At 38.3% G+C, this 25,235-nt stretch overlaps 1 protein-coding gene across 6 annotated transcripts in view; it reads right to left on the reverse strand.

The window, feature by feature from the left end:
• Positions 1-25,235, reverse strand: part of PRKCI (protein kinase C iota) — a 67,227-nt gene that overhangs the window by 7,634 nt on the left and 34,358 nt on the right. For 3 of the 6 annotated variants that reach the window (XM_014455958.2, XM_006088893.3, XM_023753898.1), the window contains 10 exons: positions 24,875-25,015; positions 21,265-21,319; positions 20,108-20,166; positions 12,947-13,123; positions 12,412-12,509; positions 11,578-11,664; positions 9,016-9,151; positions 4,817-4,904; positions 3,738-3,863; positions 2,181-2,260 (listed from right to left, as the gene is read on the reverse strand). In XM_014455958.2, the coding sequence (XP_014311444.1) occupies positions 2,181-2,260; positions 3,738-3,863; positions 4,817-4,904; positions 9,016-9,151; positions 11,578-11,664; positions 12,412-12,509; positions 12,947-13,123; positions 20,108-20,166; positions 21,265-21,319; positions 24,875-25,015 (1,047 nt within the window). Of the gene's footprint in view, positions 1-2,180; positions 2,261-3,737; positions 3,864-4,816; positions 4,905-9,015; positions 9,152-11,577; positions 11,665-12,411; positions 12,510-12,946; positions 13,124-13,893; positions 14,020-20,107; positions 20,167-21,264; positions 21,320-24,874; positions 25,016-25,235 lie in introns of those variants that run through there. The other 3 variants (XR_002829312.1, XM_023753897.1, XM_023753899.1) reach the window with 2 other exon arrangements.

Below are 25,235 nucleotides of genomic sequence, written 5' to 3' on the forward strand. Positions count from 1 at the left end.
GGTTCAAATGAGTATCTGAAGCTTGTGACAAGTAAGATTTCCTGACGGCTCTTTCTCCAGCTGTCATGTAATTAAAGTGAAGCTGCAACCACCCATGCTAAAGAGAAATGGGAGGAAAAATAGAGCAGCAGAATAATTTGAGCAGCATTCAGCTATGTCTTTGCCATGGGTTACAGTGACAAGTCAAATTTTGCAAACCCCCAAACTTCACAAGTTTGTTCTTAGCTCAATTTAGAAGCTCTATGCCCAATTACAGCAACAACCTATAATTTGTGTACAATAATGATACAACCTTTATCTGAATCACTGGACTGAGAAGGGGCCTATAACTTAGCTTATTCATTACTGTGAAATGAAAACATGTTCCCAGCCCCCAGTCCCCCAATAAAAGGCATTTTATTTTGCATATTAACACCTCTGACCTTCACTTTTCACTGTGTTACCGTTTAGGTTTCTAGTTTAAAACTTTCCTCATATAAAGCACTCACTCTACATAATAAAAGGTTAATATGCAAATTGTCCCCTCGGGAGTTCGACTGACCGACCGGGAGTTCAACCCGGGAGTTCAACCGCTCGCATGACATGCACTGAGCACCAGGGGGTGGCGCAAAATGAAGGAAGGCCCCAACCGGCAGCCGGCAGCCAGGGGAAGGAAGGCCCTGATTGCCTAGAAACCCTACCTATGCACAAATTTTATGCACCAGGCCTCTAGTTTAAAATAAGCTTCAATTTCTTATTTTATTAAAAGTCATCATTATCTTATCCATTTATCTTAGAAGGCAAATGCACATTAACCTACAATTTGATTTGATTGCCAAGATCATTGTAACACAATAAGAAGTATATATTTGGTCTTTGCCCCTGGTTGGACCCAAAGTTTCTAAAACCCTTTTAACTTCCTGAGTGACAGGAGTGTCTTTTGTTATTCATAACAAGTCCCTTTCAATAATTCCTGAATTTACCCTAATAGGGTGACTCTTGGTGGGCCTCTAGATAGCTTCAGGATGGGGTCTGATCGCCAGAGGAACCAACCATGCAATTAAAGGGTTGGGACTTTCAGCCCAATTTCCAGAGGGACTAGAAATTGAGCTCAATCACCAATGGCCAATGATATAATCAATCAGGCTTATGTGAAGGCACCTCCATAAAAATCTCTGTATCATGGGGGTCACAGAGCTTCTGGCTGGTGAACATGTCTATGTGCCAGGAGGTGGCACACCCCAACGCCACAGAAACAGAGCTCCTGTGCTCAGGACCCTTCTGGACCGCACCTCTTCGTCTGGTGGCTCCTTTGTAATCTTTGTAATACACCAGTGATAGTAAGTCAATGTTTTCCTGGTTTTCTGTGAGCCATTCTAGCAAATTATTGAAACTAAAGTGTGTGTGGGGGGAGGGAGGGGGGCCCCCAATTTTATAGCAAGTCAGACAGAAGGGGTACCCGATACTTGTGACTGGCCTCTGAAGTGAGGGCAGTCTAGTGGAATTGAGTCCTTACACCTGTGGAGTCTGATGCTAACTCCAGGTAGTTAGTGTCAGAAATGAAGTGAAATATAGGACACATAGTTGGTATCTGGAGAATTGGTTGTTGGTGTGGAAAAAAAACCTATACACTTGGTGTTATAAATGTTATCAGTAAGAACAGTTCAGAATCGTAACTTTAAATAGATCCTAAAACTATAGCCTACCATCTACAACAAACAACTGAATGCATTCAGATTTGTTAAGAGCGAAGAAGATTCATTTCTTCTGAATGTTATCTAATCATAGGGTTTTTGACATGGGAATTTGTAGAGAACACGACTGCCCCAAGTGCTCAATAAGTAAAGAGATTCTATGAATATGAATCCAAAGAAAATTGAAAATAAGAGCAGAAAGTATAATTAAGACCATCCCCAAAGATGTAATTTTTCCTTAATTGAGTACACGGTATGTATCATTTACATTGAAAATAACATATGTAATATACAGCTGGGAGTAAATTATGTTGGCAAATGGAAAGTACAGTTCATCTCAGTATCTAATGTTGTCAAATTACTCTTTGGCGAAGAGACAAATTCCAGATGTAACTGAAAAAATTACATCCTCTGATATTTTGGAATTTTACATTGCTTGATCCTCTACTTACCAGTCTCATTTATATAGAGATAAACCACTAAAGATTTTTTATACAGGATTTATACCTTGTTGAGAAAACTCTTCAGGACACTTGCAGCTTTTACAGACAGAGAACGTGGTATTCGAATTTGTTTTTCCAAAATAACTAGAAAGATAAAATAATGGCATTATATTTAACTTTTACATGGCTTTCATCTTTACATTTTTATTATGAGATATTCAAGGCATTTTAGCAGAAAAAAATAAAACATTACATAGATTGCTTAAACGTCTCTGTGTACTTTCCCAGCCCCATTCCTCTCTGTTTTTAATCATTTACATGCCTGTTTTATCTTTGACTACCTTATTGTGCCTTAGTTTCCTCATCTGTAAAACTGGTAAAAATAATACCTGCTTCATAGGTTTGTTATGAGGTGTAAATGAGTTAATATCTGGAAAATGTGTGGCACATATTACTGTTTTGGATTTGACTGGACATTGCCAAATTATTTTTCAAAGATGTGTCGATTTCACTCCCGCCAGCAGTCTATGAAGAATTCCAGCTGCTCCACATTCTCACCAGCACCGGTATTAACAACACTTTAAATTTTTTGCCAAATGTATGGGGTATGAAAGAGTAGTTCATTAATGTTTTTTTTTTTTTTTTTTTTTTTTTTAAATATATTTTATTGATTTTTTACAGAGAGAAAGGGAGAGGGATAGAGAGTTAGAAACATCGATGAGAGAGAAGCATCGATCAACTGCCTCCTGCACACTCCCTACTGGGGATGTGCCTGCAACCAAGGTACATGCCCTTGACCGGAATTGAACCTGGGACCCTTGAGTCCACAGGCCGACGCTCTATCCACTGAGCCAAACTGGTTAGGGCATTAATGTTTTAATGTGCATACCCTAACCACTAGTGAGGTTGGACATCTTTCCACATATTCCATGGCCTTTGGGATTTGCTATTATATGAAATATTTATTCCTATTGTGAGTCTTTAATTATTAAATGTAGAATTTTATGGCAGTCTTCCCACTTCTTTAGACTGTGTGGTGAGGGTCTGTGCTTATCTGCTTGTTTCTGTTCTGTTCAACTCTTTGTATTTCCAATTGTGGGGCTTTTATCTTCACCTTTTGATACCTCTTATCTTCTTGGTACTCTACTTTTTCCCATATTGTTCTTGAACTTATGTACTTGGCCTCGGGTTCATGTGAAAAGACTGTCCTCTCTAACCACAGGATTTCTTCCCCCAATCTCTGTTTGCAATATACAATCTGAAGGAAACTGTTTTTGAGAATGAGACGGTAACTGGCAAATGGAAATGGACACTACAGAGGTAGAAAAGATGTATAAAAGAAGTCAAAGCCTCACACATGAAGGAAGACATTCTCGAGATTATTTTCTCCTTCCTTTTTTTTAAATCGATTTTTAGAGAAAGAGGAAGGGAAAGGGAGAGAGAGAGAAACATCGATGTGAGATCAAAACAACCATCAGCTGCCTCCTACACAGTCCCTACTGGGGATCGAGCCATCAGCCCAGGTAATGTGCCCTGTCCGGAACCAAACTGGCAACACTTTGGTACACAGGACGACTCCTAACTAAGCCACACCGGCCAGGGCTGTTTTCCTCTTTCTTACCTTGGAAGAGATAGTCCTCTGTGTTTTGATCAGGGTTATCAGAGCTCCCAACGATATCAAATGGAGACCTTCCTGCCATCATCTCAAACATTAGTACTCCAAGAGCCCACCAGTCAACACTGAAACCTTCAATAGAGAAATTTTTAATTATCCAATCTGCATTCTTAAACGTCATTAATTTGAGGTTCATTTTATTACATAATAAAAAATAAACATAATGAGAACGTAAACTCTAGATGCATTATAACCATCGTGGTAGGCATAGAGGATTGCAAGCATATTTCACTTATCAACCAGGGGAGGTACCTGAGAGATAACTTTAAAAATAAACTATAAAAAAATAACACATTCAGTTTCTTTCCCTAAATAAATGTGTAATTTCAGACTCATAGCCTGTATCTAATATTTTGTTCTGTTGACATAATTAAATTGCATTTGAGAATAACTTTCCTGGGTCTAAAACTTGATCTTCTGCTCGCTGATTAAAGATTCTTGAAGAACCTTGGAACCAGATTATGAGCAGCTGTCAGAAGTACATCCTCCTTTACATCTGCTGAAACGAAAGGTCCAGAACCAAGGCAGTCATGCTTTCTTAAGATAAAGCACGTCTTAAAGATATCCCAGGAAATCTGAACAATCTTCCAGAGGCTGTTCTGGAGTCATATGGATGATGTTTAAATCCCTACTCTGCCACTTCCCAGTGGTATGACCTTGAGGAGGTTACTTAAACTTTCTACACATTAGTTTCCTCGTCTGTGAAATGGGAATTAACAGTGTTTATGTCATATGATTGAGAGCATTAACTTAGGTAATATATATAAACTGCTTAGAATAGTGCCTAGTAACCTTTAGTGCTTGTCACTAATAAAATATCATTCAAATGTGTACCCCCAAATACTGTCAAAGTTCCACTGTCTCCAATTTCACAGTTTGGGCTTTAATGTAGATTTTAAGGGGATCAAGATAGCTTATACTAATAAGATCAACATCAAAATACTATAGCGTACTATAATGCAATTTGTACCACATCTAACCACTCTTTTAGCACATAGCTAAAATACCACCTATTAACTTATTACCATAATCTTCTCCTCTTAAAATTTCAGGAGCAATGTAATTTGGAGTACCACAGAAAGTGCTTGTTGTATCTCCTGGCCGTAATCCTTCCTTTTATAAAAAAGAAAAAAAGAGAAACAATAAGACCTAAAATTTCATTTTAAATTCACCTCTTTTAATTCACCTATAGAAGCTCAGCATCTGTTCAGCTTAAATAAAATATCACTAGCACAGTTGCCTTTCACATTAAAATCATGGATTGAAATAGCTCAAAGAAAATCTGTCCTCATTAGATGTTGATAAAAAATCAGTTCAATTACGATAAAAATTGCATTTAAAATAATTTATATTCAAGTTAAATTTAATAGAAAAAGTTAAATTATATTAGAGTAAAAGGAATTATATTTTATGAAGAAAAGAAGCACTTTAACCTTGCTTCCTAATATAACCACAGCTGGCATTATGATGTTTCTCTCTGGTTGTTCCTAGGGCATAAGTTTTTTTGGTTTGTATTTTAATAGCTGCGGGATGGAGAAAATTAAGACAAAACCTAGTTATCTGTATAAAAAGAGAAACTACACAATAACAAATGGAGCAATCACCAAGAAGTTATAACAAACTATGTATGTGCCTAACAATACAGCCTCAAAATACAAAGAATAGAAATAGACAAAAGTATTAGCATTTCACAATCCCTGCTATGGACTGAATGTTTGTGTGCCTCCAAATTCATATGTTGAAGCCCTAATGTGATAGGGGAAGTGGAGCCTTTGGAAGGTAATTAGGTCGTGAGTTTAGAGCCCCCAGGATGGGATTAGTGTCCTTGTAAAAAGGGAAAGACAGCTAGCCCTGCTCCCCACGCCATGGAGGATGCACTAAGAAGACAGCCATCTGTAAATGATGAAGAGTGCTGGCACCTTGACCTTGGACTTCCCAGCCTCCAGAAACATGAGAAACGAATGCTTGTTTTTGAAGCCACCTTGTTTTGAAGCAGCCCAAACTGATAATACAATCCCTAATCACAACAGGTGATTGTCACACATTTATAAAAATAACTAGAGGCCTGTTGCACGAAATTTATGTATTTGTGAGGGGGGGCGGGGCGGGGCCCTCAGCCCAGCCTGCACCCTCTCGCAGTCCGGGAGCCCTCGGGGGATGTCCTTATAAAAAGGGAAAAGGACATACTTAGTGCCGCTGCTGAGGCGGGAGAGGCTCCTGCCCCCACTGCTGCGCTTGCCAGCCATGAGCCCGGCTTCTGGCTGAGTGGCGCTGCCCCCATGGTAGCGCACTGACCACCAGGGAACAGCTCCTGCATTGAGCGTCTGCCCCCTGGTGGTCAGTGCATATCATAGCGACCAGTCATTCAGCTGTAGGGCTGAAACCGGCTCTCCGACATCCCCCGAGGGATCCTGGATTGCGAGAGGGTGCAGGCCAGGCTGAGGGACCCCACCAGTACACGATCGGGGCCAGGGAGGTTGGCCAGCCAGGAGGGGCCGTGGGAGGGCTCCAGGGCATTCCAGCCCAGCTTGTTCAGTCCGGATCGGCCGGACCCCAGCAGCAAGCTAACCTACCGGTCGGAGCATCTGTCCCCTGGTGATCAGTGCATGTCATAGCAACTGGTGGACCAGTTAACTGTCTGCCCCCTGGTGGTCAGTGCACATCATAGCGAGCAGTTGAGCGGCCTTAGCATATCATTAGCATATTACGCTTTGATTGGTTGAACAAACAACCAGATGACTGGACACTTAGCATATTAGGCTTTAATTATATAGGATGATAGATTATACGGACAAAAAATTAGTAAGCACAGAAAGATTTGGACAAAAGCTAGAGCTAAAAAATATATAAATTATGTATATAGAGAATATGTCTACCTATGTTTCTGTGTGGAGAAAGGAAGAAGGAGGGAGAGAGAGTATGTGTGAGACTCCTTGCTTGCAAAATGGAGATTATATATCCTTTTTAAGTACACGTGAGATACTGACCAAATACTAAGTCATAAAGGAGGTCACGGTTCGATTCCCGGTGAGGACACATGCCCTGGTTGTGGGCTTGATGCCCAGTAGGGGGCATGTAGGAGGCAGCCGATCAATGATTCTCTCTCATCGTTGATGTTTCTATCTCTCTCTCCCTTCTTCTCTGAGATCAATAAAAGTATATTTAAAAAACAAGCAAGATTTTTTTAAATGAAATCAACAAGATAGTTAAATATACAATTAAGCATCTGCTTCTTTTACTTTAGAAGCATGTAATTCCCTATGTAATTACAGACTTCTTATTGTTAATGACTACATAAAATTCAACTGAATGTATGTACCTAGAATGTAACCATTTCCCAATGGTAAATTATATGGTAAAAATTCCAAATAAAAAAAAGGGGGAGGGAGATATACATTGAAAAATCAAGCCTTCTTCACATTCCTGTCCCTGACACATCTTGCTCCAGCTCCCTAGAGGCAACCACTGTTATGAGGTTCTAGATGTGTCCCTCCTAAGATATTTTAGACATAGTGTGTGTATTTTTCTTTAAATTTTCCTCTATAAGCTATAACACTTCTATAAACATCTGGAAGAAATATTTAGTAATATGTTGTGACTCTAAAGATTATTTTGTGATTCCTCATAGGGATATATAAGCTATTCTGTACATGAAGAAATATGACTGTGACTTAAGTTGTTTTGTACTATTGGCAATGACTTGACATATCGTTTACTGATAAATGACATTCACTTTCAGGGCAAAAGTCAGAGGCAAGGGATGCAGTCTGTTAACCTGTAACAGAGCTATGCTAAATCATTCACTTGTTGACTGAATTATCTAAACGCAGGCCCATCAGCTAAATTATCTACAGCATAACAGAGATGTTACTATTAAAATTCCCCTGCTGATAAATCCTATATAATAAAAGGCTAATATGCAAATCGACCGAATGGCGGAACAACCGGTTGCTATGACGTGCACTGACCACCAGGGGGCAGCCGCTCAATGCAGGAGCTGCCTCCTGGTGGTCAGTGCGCTCCTACAGGGGGAGTGCAGCTCAACCAGAAGCGGGGCTCATGGCTGGCAAGCGCAGTGGCGGTGGCGGGAGCCTCTTCCGCCTCCTCAGCAGCGCTAAGAATGTCCGACTGACATCCCCTGAGGGCTCCTAGACTGCGAGAGGGCACAAGTCAGGCTGAGGGCCTCCCTACCCCCTGCCAAGTGCATGATTTCGTGCACCGGGCCTCTAGTAAGTAAATAATTCATAAAATAGTCAAAGTTTTTCAGTCCATAAAAATCAATGTTCACAAAATATTTCAAACATAAGCCTGAAGATATTAATTCAAGTTTTCATATGCCTCTAGTCATCACTTTTCTAAGCACTCTTTATATAAAAGCATCAGTGAGAAAGTGAAGCGATTGATTAAATTAATTAAACCTAAAGGAAGTATTTCGGTAGAAACTACAGAAAATTGTTTTAGTATTTTAGATTTCCCAAGGAATTGTTACAAGAAAAAGAAATTCATCCAATATTTGCCAGCGGTCTGACTTTAGGAAAGTTTAAATACTGACTCTAAGTCATAAAACAAGAACATTCTATTTCCTGGGGATTCATTTCACATTTTGTGAAAAAAGACTGAACCTTTAAGCAAAACAGTGTTACAAAAAGAATAAAACACCAAAAAATGAAGGGCATGTCCTGAGAATGAACTGTACTTTATGTCAGATATTTAAAATTTAAATATAAAAAGAGATAAATTTCCTAGGAAAATTTTAAATGCATTATTGAGAATTACAATTAAATGGCAAAAACTGGAACGTGATATGCAAGTAGTTGTGTTAACATTGAGGGACTGTAGGTAATTTTTATCTTCAAAATTTTAATAATATCACAACTTTCAAAAAAAGGTTACAGAGCATAGTAGAAATTAACGCATTATAGGACATATAACACAGAAAATATGGAATTTTGTAAATGGTTAGAAAAAAGTACAGGGTAGGGCAAAAGTAAGTTTACAGTTGTTCATATGGAAAATAATAAATAAAAGAATAAACTGTGTTTTACATATTCACAACTGTAAATCTACTTTTGCCCCACCCTGTGTACTTGTTTTTGTGCTACAATTCCAATAAGTATCCTAAACAAAGTAGTAATCATTTCTTCATCTTTAAGTATGAAGTTATTTTACCAAAACAATCTTAGCAGCACCTGAAAGCTTTCGAATAACTAGAATTTTCCCTCACCTTACACATGCCGTAGTCAGTGAGTTTAATGTGTCCTTCTGAGTCCAGCAATACATTGTCCAATTTCAAATCTCTATAAATTATCCCTCGTTCATGAAGGTAATTTAATGCTAGACTGATTTCTGCAGAGTAAAATCTAAAATAAAATGAAAAAACTCATTTGATTCAAGTTTTAAAACTGTAAATTTCTAGAGGAAGATATCTAAGTCATACTCCTGTCTGCAAATTAAAACATCAAAATCATGTTAAAAGATTTTTTTCCTCTGGGTTTTTAGGAACAATACCAAACACAAATTAAAGTACCACTTTAAAACATCTGAACCCAAAACGTAATTATAAAAGATCCAGTATAGATCAAACTCATTAAGTTATCAATTTGAAAGTCTCAAACAGGGGTTGTTAACCTAGATGGACCTCAGGCAGTCCATGCTCCCACAACTGGGGTAAAGTGTAAGTACCTGTGCACACGTATGCACATCTTCTACAGAGTTGCCATCACTTCTCTAAAGGACCAGTGACCTCACAAAATGCTAAGACCCACTGATTCGTGTAGAATAGAAAGAACACTAAAAGTCTATCACTGAAACCATAAAATCCATACCAAAATGCCTAGAGCCCTGACCGGTTTGGCTCAGTGGATAGAGCGTCGGCCTGAGGACTGAAGGGTCCCAGGTTTGATTCTGGTCAAGGGCATGTACCTTGGTTGCAGGCACATCCCCAGTGGGGAGTGTGCAGGAGGCAGCTGATCGGTGTTTCTTTCTCATCGATGATTCTAACTCTCTATCCCTCTCCCTTCCTCTCTGTAAAAAATCAATAAAATATATATTTTTAAAAATGCCTAGAAAAGGAATTGAAAGAAATTATTCTGCAACCATAAAATATTTAATATTAAAGAAAGAAGTTTTAAAATTGTCACCAACTCATTGGTGATAACCATAACTTTTGACCTGACTAATGAAAATGAATACCAAGCTGGTTTATGGCTGCTTAGATGAAGAGCATCACAATCTTGTTTGGAGATACGAAATATATACCTTCTAGCTACTTAATTCTATGAATAGGGAACTTGAGCCTTTAGTCTGTACTTTGGTTCTAGAAAAGCAAAGATGGTAAAAAAAAAAAAAATTGGAACTTTAATACAATAAACTGGACTACTTTCCCCATGTCCCACTGAACAAACCAGAAACAAATACTGGGTATGTATTCACAAAATAAAATATCATCCATGGCTTTGCTACTGAAGGGCCACCATTTGATAAAGCCTAAATAAACACTAAACATACAGTAAACAAAAGAAAGAGCAATTTGGCCCTGAGGTTAGTTGATATAATTTATAGCTTCTTATAAAATTGAAGGATATCTCTTTTTGACAATAAAAATTAATGAACTAGCAAGATTTTCACTAAATAAATTATTTTAAAAAAATAAAATCTCTAACCTTTGTTACCAACGTGTACAAACTCACAGGCTTCATTTTTTTAAGTTACTCTTATGAAACACAAAAGAGTGAGAATTACTGCTAATTATGAGTAAAAATCAAACCATGGCACTGATGAACTAAACTTCTTATCCAAGGCCATGATCCTTCCCCACCTAACTCTTCCAATATAGAAACAATTTACAATCTTGTATAATAATATTAAAGAAAGGGCACTAAATAGATAATATTTAATGCTCTTTGTTCTTATTCATCAACACGTACGGAACCACAGGAAAAAAGCCAACATCAGACCAATTCAAAAATTATAATTACAAGAATAGTCAGGCATGTATAATAGCTTAAGAGAATAACTGTTTTATTACTCTCAAGTATATCTATATATATAAAAGGCTAATATTCTAAGTGTCCGACCTTTCGACTGTTCAACCAGTAGCTATGATGCACCCTGACCACCAGGAGGCAGACACTCAATGCATAGGCATGAAAACATGGAACAGACTGATGAATCTCAGAGGGAAGGGGGTAGGGGAAGGCGGGAAGAGATTAACCAAAGATCTTATATGCACACTAGAGGCCCGGTGCACAAATTTGTGCACCAGTGGGATTCCTTGGCCTGGCCTGTGGGGATCGGGCCGAATCTGTGCACCAGGCCTCCAACATCCTCCGAGGGGTCCTGGATTGCAAGAGGGCACAGGCCAGGCCAAGGGACCCCACCAGTGCATGAATCCGTGCACTGGACCTCTAGTATGAATAATAATCGTCTAATGAAAAACTGTCAGAGATCACTGCAAACCTGATAAGATTAATAAGTATTTGTAAATTCAATTATTTCAGAGGCTGATGCTAAAATATTTTAAAGCAATTTGGTTTAGTTGACTAAAGGTTTCCCCTCTAATACTGTTTATACTTTTCAAAAGCTTATAATTATATTATTACATACTATATAATGGTATATATTGTAATATATTATAATGCAAAATAACTTTTAGCTTAGTTCCCATGACTTACAAAGAATTAACTAGTATCGAAATCAATTTATCTACTGTTTTCAACCACTGGCATATAAAATTCCCACAGCTGCTCCCCAAAATCCCAACACAAACAATAATCAAGAAATTTACCTGGCATGTTCTTCAGGAAGTTTTCTTTGTCTCTGCATATGAAACATTAGATCTCCTCCATTTACATACTCTATGACAAAGAACAATCTAAAACATAGGAGAGAACACATGAAAGCAAGGTCCAAAAGAAGGAAATATAACTGAGCATTTTAAACATTGTAGAGACCAGTCACAACATAAAGAGCATTCTGTGATTTACCCTGTACAAAAATCCCAGGAATTTGGTGGAAACAAAGGGTGGTTGTAGTAGAAAGCTGTTAATCACAGTAGATACAAGAAAGTAAACCAGCATGATAGTAATTCTGTAACCTGCTACTTCTGTAGTACCAATTGCAATCCAGACCCTCCCACTCCCACCCCAATTCTAACGTTAGGGTGATATGTCACTTCAACTGTCCCTTAAGGTAAAGAAGTTAGGATTTCTCCCCCTAGTTAAACTCTGGGAAACTTTAAATCTAAAGCTAAAACCTTAGGGATATTTAAAAGTATGGATTTCTACTGCCATATTTCGACCATATATATAAATTCATCTTTATGGTTGAAAGTATTACAGATGTCCCCTTTTTTCCCCCCACTGTCTCCCTCTACATTCCTCACACACCCCCCGCTGCCCCCCGGCCCTGACCAGGCTATATTTTTTAAGCAGATAATTTCTTCATGCTAATCCAAACAGATATCACTGATTGGTGTTCAGGTATCAGGAAATCATAAGCATCATACTGTTGTGTCTGTCTCCATGACTTCCGCTTCAGGATTTATAGTATGAAGAGTTCTTATTGTGTAATATGCAAAGTATGTAAAGCCCGTAATCACTCCATTATCTTCCAACCTTACCTGCTTTCTGTCTGAAAGCAAGAATGCAGCCCAACAAGAAAAGGATGATTGGATGCCTGCTCAAAAACATGCTTCTCTGTCTGTACCCAGTCAATATCCTATTTTAAAATATGAAAGAAATATTTACCAAACTGAAATATCATCAAACTATATTTGTTCTTGGCAATTCAATGATCACAAATGCAATTATTAACTAACTATGCTAAATATCAAAGAATGAATAATCATGGAACAACAATTTATATGCAAAGAGAAAAAAAATACTCCCAGTAAATATTTCAATATTATGAAATGGTTTAGAAAACTTTTTCAAAGCTCAATCAAGTACTTTCCCTTGATCATAATATGGTTTGATTTTTATTTTTCAAAAACCTAATAACCATCAGATTTCTTTAAAAATATTTTATATAACCCATTTGAGGCATTATTTAGAAAAATAGACTGAAGTAAGTAAGTCATAAACATTGAGGTTTTCTCTGAAATGGTACAGTTAAGTCAATTTAACAGTTTAGAAGTAATAAAACATTGTGCTTACCTCATCATCATTGACAAGCTCTTTTTTCACAACTTTCATTGCATAGATACGATCTGTTTTTTTTAATCGCACCAACAGTACTTTGGCATAACTTCCTCTTCCTATTACCCGGAGCAAATCAAAATCCTGAAGACCTAGACTGGATGATGCTTTGCCACTTTCCCTGCTGTTCATTGCCTGTTGAGAACATTTATATCAGTTATAACTGGCCCTAGCAGGGGCTTAGTGGTTACAGCTTCGTCCTGAGGACTGAAGAGTCATGGGTTCAATTCCAGTTAAGGGCAGGTACCTTGGCTGCAGGCTTGATCCCCAGCCCCCAGAGAGGGCACATGTGTGAGGCAACCAATTGATGTTTCTCACTCCCCAACACCCCACTTCCACTCTCTCTAAAAAAAAAATCAATAGAAAAAATATCCTTGCATGAGGATTAACAACTAAAAAAGAGTTATAACTGGAAGTATTTTAAATAAATATGATATTTCTAACACCTAGTTATAGCTATGACTATTTTAAAAATATTTTATTTAAGTTCTTAACAATTCTTTTCTAACATCATTCCAAACGATGCAATCTAACTACTCAAGAAGTGGGACAAATTCACGAGTTGAGGTCAGAGGGGTGGTAACAGCAACGGAGAGGGAGTTGAAACCTGAGAAATGCTAAAGGATGTCTTTAAAAGGATCTGGTAAGCCCTAGCTGGTTTGGCTCAGTGAATAGAGTGTCAGCCTGTGGACTGGGGGAGTCCCGGGTTTGATTCCAGTCAAGGGCACATACCCAGGTTGTGGGCTGGATCCCCAGTGGGGGGTGTGCAGGAGGCATCCAATCAATGATTCTCTCTCATCAGTGATATTTCTATCTCTCTCTTCCTCTCTGAAATCAATTTTAAAAAAAAGGCTCTGGTAAAACTTTGGGATATAATGGAGCTGCACGAATAAAATGATACTAACCTTGGTGACAGGGAGAGTGGAGGTGCACTGACAGAAAATGTAAGTGTGAGCATGAAATAAGATAATGAGCTTGGGTTTTCATTTTGTAGTTAGAAGTTATAATGGGACAGCAAGATGAACGAGTCTGCTGGAAGTCTGATATATGAAATCTGAGCCAATGAAAGGACACATTCAGAAACACTGGGAACTATAAGCAGAAAACAAGCATGAGGCAGTTCAGCTACTAGAAAACCTTCTTTTCTACACAACACCAAGGCTCCCTTGGCATGACAATAAGAGCCTTATAAATCATTCAAAACTAGAAACGTAGGCTTCTGGTCATTTATAGAGAAGACTGAAGATGATCTTTTATTAGATAGCTGCAAAATTCTCAGCATACAATCAACAGATGTACCCATGAGAATTAAGTATGAATTTTCTGAAGTGAAGAGAATCAAGAAGAGCAAATAGTAAATTTTGAGAAAGATAAACAAGTAAGCACTGTGTGTGTGTGTGTGTGTGTATGTATGTAATGAAAACTTTTTTAAAAGATTAAAAAGAAGGATCACACATCAAAATTTAGAATAATCTGAATTGGTAAAATGAATAAATAAAGAGGAGTAAAGAAAAACCAGATTAGGTCAGATTAAGAAAGCAGAGAATAGTTAGAAGCAAAGCAATGTACAGACTTCATATGGCTGACAGTAAACTATAAAAGAGAGTCAAATGGACGTAAGCACTAACTGGGGAGACTGAGTGAAGCTACAGGAGCCAGAACACAAGAGCATTACCTTCAAAGGGCCTCACCCCAACTCCTGCTAACCTACGACTTTATATTCTGCAAAAATGCCTTCAAAAAAGAAGTGAAGCCCCAACCGGTTTGGCTCAGTGGACAGAGCGTCGGCCTGCGGACTCAAGGGTCCCGGGTTCGATTCCGGTCAAGGGCATGTACCTTGGTTGCGGGCACATCCCCAGTGGGGAGTGTGCAGGAGGCAGCTGATCGATGTTTCCCTCTCATCGATGTTTCTGACTCTCTGTCCCTCTCCCTTCCTCTCTGTAAAAAAATAAATAAAATATTTTTTTTTAAAAAAAGAAGTGAAATAAAAACCTTTTCAGATGAACATTAACTAAGGATATCTATCCATCACTAGTCAGCTCTCTCTAAAGGAAACACTGAATTCTTCAAGAAAGATGATCTCATATGGGAGGGAAGACATGCAGGAAGGAATGTAGAAAAAAAGAATAAAATATAGATTAAACCTAAATAAGGATTGACTGCGCGCGCGCACACACATACACACATTTTTAAATGTGACAAAAACAGCACCAAAGGCAGAAAGGGAGGGTAAGTAAATTTAATGTATTTTAAGGTCCTTGTATATGATGGGAAATGGTAAAAGTATAACTAGTAATTGTTATTGAATTTAAATAAGTTAAGGATGTAAGATGCAATCCCTAGAACAACCAGTAATAGACTGGCAAAACAATGTCAAACGGATTCTGGTCAGGATGGTGGAGTAGTTAAGCACTGTGCTCACCTCCTCCCACATCAAAATTACAACTAAAAAATAGAGCAATCCACCTGGAGAACCACCTGAAGACTAGCTGAACGGAGCTGCTCTGACTAAGGATATAAAGAAGAGGCCACATAAGACCTGAAGGAAGGGCAGAGACTCAAAACAGGCTGGCCCCACACCCACATGTGGCAGCTGAGAATCAGGGGGGATAGCCTAGCAGCAGAGGTCCGACCCTCTTAGGAGCGAGGGGCCCCAGCCCCACACCAGCTCCGATCCCAGGAATCCAGTGCCAGGAAGAGTAGTCCCTGCAACAGCTGGATGTGAAACCAGCAGCAATTCCGTCCCAGCAGAGTGAGATGGAGGGCAGCTGGAAACCCAGGTGTCCTCTTAAAGGGCCCATGCACAGACTCACTTGCTCACAGGCACTCACCCTGAGCTCCAGCAAAGGGTAAGCAGCTCGAAAGGCACCAGAGACATTCTGGGAAAGACTGAGTTGTGTGTCTTCAAGGCCAAAGCCCCACTGGGCCCCCCTCACAGAGCCTCCAGGGGCAGGCAAGTGCCAAATCTGAATCTGCATTAAACAGGTAAACACCACTCACCTACTCCTGGTGACTCACTGAGATCCCGACCCACCCAACTCTGTGGGGATTCCTTCCAGGTCAGACAGAAGGCTGCTCAAAGCCCAGCAGTCCTCTTAAAGGGCCGGCACAGAGACTCAATCGCTCACAGGCAGTCACCCTGAGCTTCCACAAAGGGCCAGCAGCTCACACGGCACAAGACATACGGGGAGAAAGTGAATTGTATGGCTTTGGGGTGAGGGCCACCACTGTCCCTGTGCTGAACCCTCCCCTAACACAGCCTTTGGAGCAGCGGTTCTCAACCTGTGGGTCGCGACTCCTTTGGCGGTCGAACGACCCTTTCACAGGGGTCGTCTAAGACCATCCTGCATATCAGATATTTACATTACGATTCATAACAGTAGCAACATTACAGTTATGAAGTAGCAACGAAAATAATTTTATGGTTGGGTCACAACATGAGGAACTGTATTTAAAGGGCCAGAAGGTTGAGAACCACTGCTTTAGAGGTAGGTGGGCACCAAATCTGAATCTGCATTAACCTGGTGAAGAATGCTTGCCCCACAATGGTGACACCTTAAGACCCTACTCCACCCAACTCACACACTGCCTTGGCTCTTTCAGTGGCTGTGCCTCATAGGCAACCTCAGCTCCCACCAAGAGCTTTCTTAAAAAATCCCCCAAGGTCTGCAGGTCCCAGGCAGGTGGTGGTTACCCTTGGTATGCCCTGTGCCTTGGTAGCCAACCTCAGGTTACACCTTGCCCTCTTCCACAGACCTCTGGGCCCAGCACACATAGCTGCCAACCTCAGATCACTTTGTAGCTCTACCAGGTGTCCCTGGGCTGGGCATAGGTAGCAGATGACCTCCGCCTGCACCAAAGCCCCTTACAACAGGCTCCAGAACCAACACGCCCACTGGCCAGCCTAAGACCACAACAGAGCACCAACCAATTAGTTCCAAAAATGGCACATACCAAGCGTGGTCTCAGCAGGCACCACAGCCCCGCTGGGGTGAATATCGCTGTGGTTGTGGCCATTCCTCACAGCCACTCAGCCTGAGGGTCAGCCATACCCACTGACAAACAAACAGCAATCCAGGCTCAACTACAATGGGAAGGCACGACAATCCACACAAGGGATATCCTGGAGCATCCAACTCAGGTGGCCAGGAAGACTATCACTGTTACCCACAGGACAACTACTACAGAAGGCTATCCTGCCAGGTCTGGACAACATGGCTGATCTACCTAGTACCCAAAACTAAACACGGAGAGGTAGCCAAAATGAGGAGACAAAAAAACATACCCCAAATGAAAGTACAGGAGAAAACGCCAGAAAAATAGTTAAATCAAATAGAGGCAAGAAATCTACCAGGTACAGAGTTCAATGAACTTAGAGGAAGAATAGATAAACTAAGTGAGAACTTCAACAAAGAGAGAGTAAACATAAAAAAGGACATGGGTACCATAAAAAAAAATCATAAATGAAGAATCCAATACCTGAAATAAAGAATATGCTAGAAGAATCAACAGTAGGTTAGATAAAGCAGAAGATCAAATCAGTGACTTGGAAGACAAGTCAGTGGAAAACACCCAATCAGAACAGGAAAAAGAGGAAAAGAATTTTTTAAAATGAGGACAGTTTAAGAGACCTCTGGAACATCAACTGTACCAACATTTGCATCATGGGGTAACTAGAATGAGAAGAGAGAGAGCAAGGATTGAAAACTGATTTGATAAAATAATGATTGGAAACTTCCTTAACAGGTGAAATGGATACACAAATCCAGGAGGCACAGAGTCCCAAACAAGACGAACCTCAAAAGGCCTACAACAAGACACATTATAATCAAAACGCCGAAGACTGAAGACAAAGAGAAACTATTAAAAGCAGCAAGAGAAAAGCAGTTAGTTACCTACAAGGAGCTCCCGTAGACTGTCAGTTGATTTCTCAACAAAAACTTTATAGGTCAGAAGGAACTGGCATAAAATATTCAAAGCAATGAAAAACAAGGACCTACAATCAAAATTACTCTACCCAGCATAGCTATCATTTAAAAATCAAAGGAGAGATGATGAGCTTCCCAGATAAGAAAAAGCTAAAGGACATCACCAAACCAGTATTTCAAGAAATGTTAAAGGGACTTCTTTAAGAAAAAAAGAAAAAGAAATATGAATAACAAAATGACAATAACTATATACCTATCAACAATCACTTTAAGTGTAAATGGATTAAATGCTCCAATCAAAGGACACAGGGTGGCTCAATGGATCAGAAACAAGACCCATACATATGCTGTCTACAAGAGACTCATTTCAGATCAAAAGGCACACACAGATAGAATATAAAGGGATGGACAAAGATATTTCATGCAAATGGAAATAAACAAAAAAGCTGGGGTAGCAATACTTCTATTACACAAAATAGACTTTAAAACAAAGGCTCTAACAAGAGACAAAGAAGGACAATACATAATAGTAAAGAGATCAACCCAGCAAGAAGATATCACCCTGTAAACATTTACACACCCAATTAGGGGCACCTACATTCATAAAGCAAATATTAATGGAAGTATAGGGTCAGATCGACAGCAATTATTGGAGACTTTAACACCCACTGGCAAATATGGATACATCATCCAGACAAAATTAAGAAGGAAATAGCATGAAATAAGCCAGTCAATGAAAGAAAAATACCACATGATCTCACTTATTTATGGATAATTAAGACCATTATAAACTGATGAACAAAAATAGATACAGAGGCAGAGCAACATCGAACAGACTGTCAAACTACAGCAGGAAGGCCAGGGAGGGTTGGGGGGATGGGTAAGAGATCAACCAAAGGACTTGTATGCATGCATATAAGCATAACCAATGGACACAAGACACTGGGGGGTATGGGAGGCTAGGGGAAGGTCAAGGGGAGGGGAAAAAAAGGAGAGAGAAAAAAAAAAAGAAGGAAATAGCAACCTTAAATGACATATTAGACCAAATAGATGTAATTGATATTTTTAGAACATTTCACCCCAAAGCAGCAGAATATACATTCTTTTTAAGCACTCAGAGAACATTTCCCATGACAGACCACATATTAGGTCACAAACAAGTCTTCATAAATTTCAGAAGATTAAAATAATTTTAAGCATCTTTTCTGACTGTAGTGGTATGAAACTAGAAATCAATTACAAGAAAATAACTGGAAAATACACAAAAACATGGAGACTAAACAATGAATGAGTTAACAACAAGATCAAGGAAGAAATCAAAAGATACCTGTGACAAATGAAATGAAAACACAACCCCAAAATCTATGGGACACAGTGAAAGCAGTCCTAAGAGGGAAATTCATAGAAATGCAAGCCTACCTCAAGAAACAAGAAAAGGCTCTCCCTCCCAGAAACACACCCATGCCTTTCCCTTTTCCCATCCCCTCCCCCTCCCTGCTCCAGGCATGTCACCACTAGCTTCCTCACTCCCAAGCTCCAACAGCCTTTCCTTTATCTCCATAACTTGTTTCCTAAATCCATTTCTTCTAGGAATTACTTCTCCTGCCTCTTTGATTTACCAAATAAATGTTCTCTTACAGTTTGGGTCTTCTTGGTTCTGAATTCTTTCCTAGCCAGAACCCAAGTACCAAAAAAACTCAAGTTAAAAAAAAAAAAAAAAAAAAAGACAGAAACAAGAAAAATCTAAGCAAGTCAATTTGTCATATTTTTACACTGTCAAGTCTTATTAAAAGGGTAATGGCATGGCACAGCCAGTTTGGCTCAGTGGATAGAGCATCAGCCCACAAGCTGAAGGGTTCTAGATTCTATTCCAGTCTAGGGCATGTACCTCCATTGCAGGTGCAATCCCCAGGCCTGGTCCAGGTGCATGAGGGAGGCAACCAATCAATGTGTGTCTCTCTCACATCAATGTTTCTCTCTCTGTGTCTCTCCCCCTCCCTTCCACTCTCTCTAAAAATCAATGGAAGTATATCCTCGGTGAGGATTTAAAAAAAAAGCTCATGGCATAATGTACAATAAGACTAATTAACCTTCAATAAACTAACATGAACAACTATTTTAAACATTTTTATTAAAAAAACAACTACTTTTAAACATATTTATTTTTTTAAAAAAAGACTAATTAACTTACCTCCTTTTCTTCACCAACTTGGTCCAAACTCTCATGACTTGAAGGATTATATGGAATGACTAAAACCCAATCCCAAACATAAAAAAAAAGAGAAAAACAGCATCCATTAAGCTCAGTTTGACTTAAAATTTTCATTTGATTTGATTATTTTAGTTTTTCTTTCTGGTCTTGATCATTTAAAATTAAGTAGCTGTCTTACTAATAACAAAGTGTATATAAATATGAATTAAATCCTAATCTTTAATGAGGGTAAAGGAGAGCAAAAACCAATCAGTAACCAAGTGCTGATTTTACCAAATATTTTTGCTATTTTAAAAATATTTTCCTTCTTTACAAATTAATCAATTTCTCTATAAAGGTGACTCTTCAAACCCATTTGATTATGTTAGTAGGAGTGAGGCATGGAAGCAGGGGGCTCTGGCTCTCATTCCTCACTTCTTTCATACTTAAAATGCTCCTAACTACTGCACCACATAGGTGAAGTAAAGAACTGACAAGACTGTACTCTAGGCTTCTATTCCTTGAAGCCACTTGGATGAAAAAAAAAAAAAAAGCCTACATTTCATATAACCAGCTTCTGCTATGAACAAGAGACTATATTCTGTCCTTTCAGAAAAAGTCCTTGCTTTGCCTTCATTGATTCATCCCCTATTAGGCTTCTCTATCTCTTTAATTGCTCCTTAAACTTCCCAGATACACATTTGAGGTTTGTATCTACTTCACATTTGAATTCACATGATCTTTTTTGAATTTTTATACTGCATCTCTGTATCTTTTACATACTTTCTACTTCTGATAATAAAGCTTTTAATAAAAACAGGTCACTTTAACAGAGTCACCATGGCCCACAAAATCAGTATGTTTTCATTACTGAAAAAAAAAAAAAAAAAAACTAGGTTTGCTGAATTTAAAGGGGTCTTAAACAAAATTAATCTAAATTAGAGAAAATAGTCATTTGTTGTAATTTACATATGTCTTTTTAAAATGTCAAATGTATGTTAAATATTGTGATGATATTACCACCATAAAATATGGTTACCTCGCTTTTATGTGGGTAGAACAGAAATGTTTTTAAACTTAGGTGCAAGAATCACTTAAAGAAGTCTTTGAACAATATTTTGTTAATGAACAATAATTCATGACAGTGTCATTTTTACCTGTTTGTGCATGGTCTGAGTGCATGGATGATGGATCCATGGGCATCATTGGTTCCTAGAAACATTTCCAAAGAAACAGCAACTTAGTGGATTCTTTTTAAATCCCAATAACTCTATAAATTCTGGAGCATTATTTTAATGAGACACATCATATTAACACATAAATTTGACAAAATATAACTTATAATGAGAACTATATTACTATATTTAATTTGCTTTTAATTTTACTATCTGACACCATATAATATTCCTGTAAATGAGGTAATGTCACATTTTACAGATAACAGAAGGAACACACAAAACTACTTTCAGGCCATCAAATAGAAATAAAAATTATTCTCCTATATATTCTGATTTCTCTTATATACTACCTAATCTTTCAAGCTCCATATACACTTTAAGTCTCTGGGAGGAGTCTCTAGTATTTGACTTCTTTAGCTGAGGCCCAGAGATGGATTTCAAGATGTCTATACACCTCTTGAAATTCCATGTAAAATTTTGTGGGAAGGTGTCAGTGAACCAAAAAAGGAAAAGAAATACCCCCTAGAAATTGACTTAACCACTGTCAATAACCTAAGATAATACTAATTCAAACCAAAATGTTACTAATTCTTTAATCTTGGACCCAGATTTAATGAATACCAGCAAGAAAAGGTGAACCTGAGAAGGAACATTAATTATACATTTATCATTTAAGGCTGCCTTAAAGATAGGGCTCATGAATTTCTTACTGCATTTAGCACCTATTCTAAATATAATCACTAACCCTGTCCCTCTTGTTGTTTTTTTTTTCCATTCATAAATTCACACAAGTCATCCTAGGAATACGCACACAAATATCAATAGTAACCTGGAGAAATTATGTTCATACTTTTTGGCCTTCTGTTTTTCCTTAAGATTGGATTTTTACCTCCGTAACTTGTACAAACCCACATCTAAGCTTATATGAACCAGCTACATAATTCTAACACCAAAGAGACACCGCTAATAATCTTTGTTCAAAGAAGGTACTATGAGTAAACATGGTATAATCGTTCTAGAAGACAATTTAGAAGGAGGCATCCAGATCTTTTTAAATACACATATTCTTTAACCCAATAATTCTTCTTCTTAAGATTTATTCACCAGTAAGTTCATTATGATTTTCTTCATAGGAAAATTTAGAAAACAACTCCACTGTTCAATCATGAAGAACAGGTTAAAAAAAATTATGGTACTGACATATAACAAAATATTATGCTAAAAGTGATGAGGAGATAGATAGCTAAATATAGAAAGATGACAAAAATATATTACTCAGTAAGAAAAATGGGTTAGAAAACATTACCCATATGATTTCACTTTTGTTAAAAAGCATGTAAAAGAATGAGACATCCAAACATATGTGCCTTCTGATGGATAAACACTCCACCTTTGATAAAGTAGTCTCAAAAATAACCCACAAAAATAAAACCCAAGCCTACTATCTAATCAAACCTCTAGATCCAACTATAATATACAGAAAATAAAGAGGAAAGAGGAATATTTTTAAACAATACCATGAAAAAAATTAAGCAAAACTAAATGACAATACAGTTTCTTCTACACTTAAATTGTAAGGGGGCGGGGGGGAGGGGAAGAGAGTGAGCAAGAGTGAGAGAGCAACACACACAGAAGGGGAGAGAGAGGGAGATAAAGAGAGAGCAATCGGTATATTTAAAAATAGGGAAGACGTATCAATCAATTGCAAATATGGGCTTCATTTGGATCCTGATTCATAATGAAAATTGTAAAAACAAAACATTTATGAGACAACTGAAAATATGAACATTGCCTGGATGGATATCTGACATAAGGAATTTGGTTTTTAGTTTTTAAAAAGAATCTTTATTGTTAGAGGTACAATCTGAAACATGTCTGGAATTTGTTTCAACATAACACAGGGTTAAATTGGCCGGGGTATAGATGAAACAAGACTGGTTGTGCATTAATAACTGTTGGAGCTGGGTGATTGGTATTATGGAAGTTCATTACATGGTTCCAGCTACCCTTAATATATGTTTAAATTTTTTCTACATGGAAAAATTTTAAATGTTTATACATATAAATCTTTATGGAAAGATATACACAAATGACCTTTAGATGGTAGATTTCATGGGGAATTTTTATTTAATTTTTCTTTATTCATCTGTATTCTCTATTTTTTTCTATAATGAACATGTTTTTATTGCATATTTAAAAAAGAAAGTGAAGCCCTAGCTCAGTGATGGCGAACCTATAACATGCGTGTCAGAGGTGACATGCGAACTCATTTTTTTGGTTGATTTTTCTTTGTTAAATGGCATTTAAATATATAAAATAAATATCAAAAATATAAATCTGTTTTACTATGGTTGCAAATATCAAAAAATTTCTATATGTGACACGGCACCAGAGTAAGTTAGGGTTTTTCAAAATGCTGACACGCCTAGCACAAAAGGTTCGCCATCACTGCCCTAGCTGGTTTGGCTCAGTGGATAGAGTGTCAGCCAAAGAGTCCCGGGTTCGATTCCAGTCAAAGGTTTGAGTCAGTTGCAGGTTCCTCCCTGGCCCAGGCCCTGGCCAGGGCATGTGCAGGAGGCAACCAATTGGTGTGTTTCTCTCACATCTATATTTTTCTCTGCCTTTCCCTATCTCTTCCACTTTCTCTAAAATCAATGGAAAAATATCCTCAAGTGAGGATTTAAAAAAGAAAGTGAAAAATAGCCCTAGCCAGTTGGCTCAGTGGATAGAGCGTCGGCCTGCGGACTGAAGGGTCCCGGGTTTGATTCTGGTCAAGGGCACATGCCTGGGATGCAGGCTCGATCTCTAGTAGGGGGTGTGTAGGAGGCAGCCAATCAATGATTCTCTCTCATCATTGATGTTTCTATCTCTCTCTCCTCCCTTCCTCTCTGAAATAAATAAAAATATATTCAAAGAAACAAAAGAAAGTGAAAAATAAAAATTTTAAAAGCAAAACTCTCCAATTAATCTGATACTTTAAATAGCAAACGTGAAGACTGTTCTTACCTGATCTGTGCTTAGTGTCCATGCTCGAGTAATGGAAGCTATCAACTAATGAGGTCAGCTTAAAGAAGAGAGCCCTAACCAGTTTGGCTCAGTGGATAGAGCATCGGCCTGCGAACTCAAGGGTCCCAGGTTCAATTCCGGTCAAGGGCATGTACCTTGGTTGCGGGCACATACCCAGTAGGGAGTGTGCAGGAGGTAGCTGATCGATGTTTCTCTCTCATCGATGTTTCTAACTCTCTATCCCTCTCCCTTCCTCTCTGTAAAAAATCAATAAAATATATTTTTTTAAAAAAAGAGAAAAGAATCTCTTAAATGCTTCTCCCTATATCTTCCTACTTTAGACCAGAGGATTTTATATCAGGCTAAACATAAAACTATAACCTACAAACAAATTTGTAATGACAATTCCCAAATTCACAATATGTGAGCTGACTGTAAAATATTCCTACCCACATTCTATAACAACACTGTTGAGTTGTGATTCCTTCACCGCCCCCCCCCACACACACACACTTTAGACCTCTGTTCTAGTAACATTATAAAAAATGCTCTATTAAAAATAAAGAAGACAACTGTGTCTTACCGGTGGTAAAGAATGTCGCCCACATTCAATTGTGACAAGTTTGTGGCACTTCTTATGAACCAGGAGTTTGCAGTTGATGCATTTATATCCCTGGCGTCCAAGTCCCCATATCCGGTCAGTACAGATGGCACAGTGGGCACGCTGGAAAGAGTAATTCGAAAGAATTCAGTGAAACAGCAAAAAAAAAAAGTCATAATCATTCCCCAACAGTTTGTTCATAAAATAGAGAAAATAAGTGGCTTTCTTCTCTAATTCAGTTCTCTTCATCATACCAAACTTTTTCAAAGCTATTATGATGGTCTGGGGAAAATAAACAGAAAAGAGAGTTTGTTTTAAAGAGACAGTGAGTCCTGGCCCATGT

The sequence above is a fragment of the Myotis lucifugus genome, unplaced genomic scaffold (assembly GCF_000147115.1).
Source record: "Myotis lucifugus unplaced genomic scaffold, Myoluc2.0 scaffold_53, whole genome shotgun sequence".
NCBI classification, from domain to species: Eukaryota; Metazoa; Chordata; class Mammalia; order Chiroptera; family Vespertilionidae; genus Myotis; species Myotis lucifugus.